This window comes from Adiantum capillus-veneris, chromosome 29 (genome assembly GCF_014529385.1).
Source record: "Adiantum capillus-veneris isolate H3 chromosome 29, ASM1452938v2, whole genome shotgun sequence".
Lineage (NCBI taxonomy): Eukaryota > Viridiplantae > Streptophyta > Polypodiopsida > Polypodiales > Pteridaceae > Adiantum > Adiantum capillus-veneris.
The window spans coordinates 103,956,826-103,961,310 of record NC_140959.1 but is presented as its reverse complement, the minus strand read 5'-3'; the positions used below and the strand labels follow the sequence as shown (position 1 = coordinate 103,961,310).

At 40.5% G+C, this 4,485-nt stretch overlaps 1 protein-coding gene across 1 annotated transcript; it reads right to left on the bottom strand.

Moving 5' to 3' along the window:
• Positions 1-407: 407 nt before the first annotated feature.
• LOC147419690 (triacylglycerol lipase OBL1-like) lies at positions 408-3,886 on the bottom strand. The gene is made up of 5 exons (XM_086506111.1): positions 3,224-3,886; positions 2,809-3,041; positions 2,306-2,339; positions 1,270-2,165; positions 408-840 (listed from the first exon to the last, which is right to left on the bottom strand). Exons 1-5 carry the CDS (start codon positions 3,597-3,599, stop codon positions 571-573), a joined length of 1,809 nt encoding a protein of 602 aa, XP_086362237.1. The 5' UTR covers positions 3,600-3,886; the 3' UTR covers positions 408-570.
• Between the last annotated feature and the right edge of the window lie 599 nt (positions 3,887-4,485).

Here is a 4,485-nt window from a genome sequence, read left to right as displayed (position 1 = left end):
CCGGGCTTTTTATCCCCAGCCGGCCCGCAATAAAAATGGTGAATCCCGACGGGCCCACCGGGGATACTGAAAAGCCTGGCGAGAATTCTGTGGATTTGCAGGTCATCATTAACCGGGTTTTGTGTGATTATGTTTACTGTGATCATATAAATGTGTCAATAAGACCTTGTGATCAAATAAAATTTGACGTAATTACATAAATATCAAATCCCTGGCGCCGATAGAGAGAGAACACCCACGTAAATTAGATTGTTGCAGGTCGAATCTGAACAAGATGCTAGCTTTCGGCGAATTTTTCAAATCAATCAGACATATTAGAATTCCTGACGTATCAAATGACAGAAAGCATCCAAATTCTGATCTCTCTCTCTCTCTCTCTCTCTCTCTCTCTCAACAAGAAACCACCCTAATCATTAAATATACTGTGTAGCGACTAATTATTGCATGTGTTAATTAGGTCGACGTTTTGTTATTTACAATTCTAATCATGAGTTACAGATTTGATTAACGAGTCTGAAATAAATAACTCTTGATAGCTATTAATGCTGCGGCCTGACGTCCATCTCATTCTTAAAGAGTATCTTCAAATGGCACAATCCTGAGACGCGATGGTCCCAAGCGAATGGAATTGATGTAGTTTGGGGGAGCATGAGCCACCAGGCCCGGCGTCAACAACGCCACAAACCTCGAGAGTGCCATTAAATGCGAGTCATGGAAGTCATCTCCATATAACATCCGGTTCAGCACCATCCCATTCAGCAGCTCCACTCCTGCGCTTAGCCGCATAACAGCCGAGAACATGAGATCTACAAAATTCCGGTTGGGCTGCTCGATCAATGCCTGTCCAATACATCTTTCACTATATTAGTGCAGAATGAACTCAATTTTCCTGCTTCAACGAATTTATTGCATTTCATGCACAGCCTCAATTATTTGTTCTTAATCTCAATGCAACAGCTGTTTTCTGATAAAAGAACAGTCATTATATATATTGCGGCATGATGACATCCACCTTTATGGGGTTCTTCCGCAAATGCAAGCTCGAAAGCTGACGCACATTCAAGGCAATAGTGTAATTAATGCTAATCGACAAGACGATATATGCAATATAGTCTCATTAATGGCATTCAGCAAGACAATACAGAGTAATCATTGTTTACCAGCAAGACAATGAAGCAATTATTGTTTAATCGCTGTACTTAAAGATGGATATCATGCAAAGCTATTGTCCATTTTGTTAGCAAATAATGCCATTTTCTGCTTAATTACCTTTTGCTGGTAAAGAACATTGTTGTAGCAGCAAAATCCAAAATGCTTGAAGCCGAAAACCCTGTCATCAAATGGCACCCTCGGAACAAGGTCGTATGCGTACACCACCCGGTAGTACTGCACCTTGTGCTGTTCGAGCTTACTGGCCATGAAACTAGCGAAAACCTTGTCGCCAACACGCGGTTGCCCGAACGTGTAAATGGCCGACAGGCTCTCAAGAAGCAGCTTCTTCTCATTTCTCTCTACATTCTTGTATAAGAGAAGTCCCGCAAACACCGCAGCTAAGGCACCCCCCAAGCTGTGCCCGGTGACAACAAGCCGAGCCTTAGGGTTTTCTTTCAAAAGCTGGATTAGGTCAGCGTTGATTTTCTCGAATATTGAAACTCTTTGGGCAAGCTCTAGCTTTTCCATCTCCTGGTAGGTGAAATATGAGTTGTCTTCCTTCAAATCCCGTAGTCTCCTTCCGATCGACGCCATTGATTTCAGTTTAGGTAAAGAGAGTCCTGTTGTGAGCTCTTCCTTAGGATCATTCAAGTGCTTCTTCAACTTTTCTGCTGATTCTTTGAGGTGATTTCTATCCACAAGGCCGAGCGCCTCCAAAAACCCGACATGAAGCCGACCGATTCGATCATCTAGCTCTACAAACGAGAAGTCGAAGTCTGTCGCCCAGTCATCGGCATTAAATGGCTCTGTGCCTCGGAATGTGAGCACCACCAGGTCTGCGTCTCTAGGTTTATCGGTGAAGGTGAAGGCTTGCGTCTTGGGACAAAGTGCCGTCAACTCTTCCAAAGTCCTAAGAAGTGGTCCAAGGAGAGGCAGCCACCCTAGAACCTTCTCAGCTAATATTATGCTCTCATGTATTAAGTTCTGTATAATGCCCATAGGCATTTCATGAGCTGCAAAAAGAAGGATTAATTACAAGCTCAAATTATCATAGATATATATTGAATCAGATGCACTGACTCTTCAAATTCTGGCAACAACAATCAGTTAATGACCATGAAGGAGAAGATAAGTAGGCGACAGATCAGCATACCATTCTGACAGTCGTAAAATTCTCGAAAGCACATCTGCATGCAAGACGAAACTCGTTATCTTACAGTGATCTATACCACAAAGTTATGACATGGTGATCTAAAAGCATATAGAGAAAGCAATATGCATATTGTCTGTATTCAATGCATAATATACAAGTGCATTGAATGCTATCTAGTTTTGATATTATGTATATTTAATGCAATTTATGAATGAAGTGCATTCAATGTTGCCTAGATTTGCAATTCTTTCCGATTTTTAAAATGGTGATCTATATACATAGCACACAAGCATTAAAAATATCTGTATTTAATGCACTACATAGAAGTGCATTGACTGCTACCTAGATTACATATTATCTATAAATCTTTGATATATTTCATAGGATTGCATTCAATGCTGTCTAGATTTGTAATGCTTTCACGACATGCATATAATGAAAGCAGAAATCTAGATAACATTTCAAAAAAGCTCATGGATGTAGCATTATGGGCTATTTCTCACCTTCCATTGCTTGTTCACTACAGGTTCTTGTACGTAGCGCGACTCATATGCAAGCTTGCACGCCATTATACAAAGGTCAGCAAAAATCTTGGAATCAAAATGGAATGTACCCGTGTTCGGATCGATCTTGAGCTTCGAGGAATATGGATAAATCAAGTCGGTCCGTTGATCCAACCATCCTATGACTGAAAAGAACGTTGACCGATCTTTCCCCTGTGGATTGAAAACAATGCCTACAAGAAGAGGCAACTTTGCAGACTTGTAGGACAAAACAGCTAAAATGGATATAATCAAGCATACAAATTATATAGCTTTAATGCACATGCAAAACCAACTAGATGGGGACGACTACCTACTTTGGGTGGTCATTTGATTCTTCAAATAGATGTCAATTAATGTCACTCTTCTTGTTTACCTTCGATATCGAAGGCCATAAGCTTTGATATAAGGCCTACGAACCCATTGTTGACATAGTAGAAGTTGAGAAACCATTCGAGGACGTAGCCGAAAAACGCAAGCGGCAATTTCATACTGAGGAGGAGAACAAGAATGATCTGTGAGGTGCTTTCCTGCCATACGCGGGCATTGCGCTGAGCTGCCTTTTCAATCCCAGGATGAGTATCATAACCCAAGGGTGCAAGTAAGCGCAGCGGCGGAAAGAAGAACAACAGAACAGCCCATATGGAGCTGGGCCAACTCTCGTACTTGACCACCCGGTACTTCACATCATCGACATGCAGCTTATTATATCGGGGCTTCTCATAGAGACGAGCTTTGAGCAGCCCATCCATTATATTGATTGCTAATTAACCCTGTGATGAGCAAATACAAGGGCGTTGTGTAAAGGCGCGGACTGCCGACTGGATGTATGGTGACAGCCCATTTATTGATTAATCGCTCATTAATCACTAATAATGAGATTACAACATGATTAATCACAATCGACTAGCTGATTGTGGCTTAATTACTCATTAATCAACCAAGTAATTAATTAAAGAGACCGTGATGCCACATGAGGGCGAGAAACTTAACTAGTTTCTGTGTTCTAACACGGCCCTCTAATTAGAGATAAGAGATGGTTCTAATCAGCACGTGTGCGCCTCCTCCATCTCCCCTCCTCATAAGGTGGCAAATCACAGCTGGTTCTCTCTAGCTTACTAATTCTAAACTTGAGAAGGGTTCGATGCTTGGTAGCTCTCCCTAACTCAAAACTTTAAAATTATTTATTCACAACACCCTTTTACATGACACAATTTGCCAAAAAAGAAAAAACCAAATTCGCTTTTCTCATGAGACAAGGCCTCTTATTTCTAGTCAATTTTCAAAAAAAAAATCCTTTTTATCTCTCAAGGGCCATGAATATGGCATGGGCACTACCCCAAAAGAAGGTGGAAAAGTCAACATATCTTATTAAAATATTGATTTTAGCATCGATTTTACCATGTAAAATTTTATTTTTACATGGCCAATACTGCTTGTTGTGACATTTATTTTTACATGGCCAATACTGCTTGTTGTGACATTTTTCTCACATTGAAAAAGTCCATGAAATTGTTAAATACATCTCAATTGAATGCCCAATATTGTGTTCCCATTATTTATTACGTCTTTTAGGTATTTTTTTACTTATTTGACAGGATTCTTGGTAGGGCAATTCTTGAAGGGCCCCATACTTAA

Bases quoted from the DNA above. Each gene is read 5' to 3' on its own strand.
- LOC147419690 (XM_086506111.1), bottom strand. From the start codon at position 3,599: ATGGATGGGCTGCTCAAAGCTCGTCTCTATGAGAAGCCCCGATATAAT. The intron at 2,340-2,808 runs GTGAGAAATAGC...TCTTGCATGCAG, and splicing joins TAGTGAACAAGCAATGGAAG to ATGTGCTTTCGAGAATTTTA. The intron at 841-1,269 runs GTAATTAAGCAG...TGTATTGGACAG, and splicing joins ATGTTCTTTACCAGCAAAAG to GCATTGATCGAGCAGCCCAA.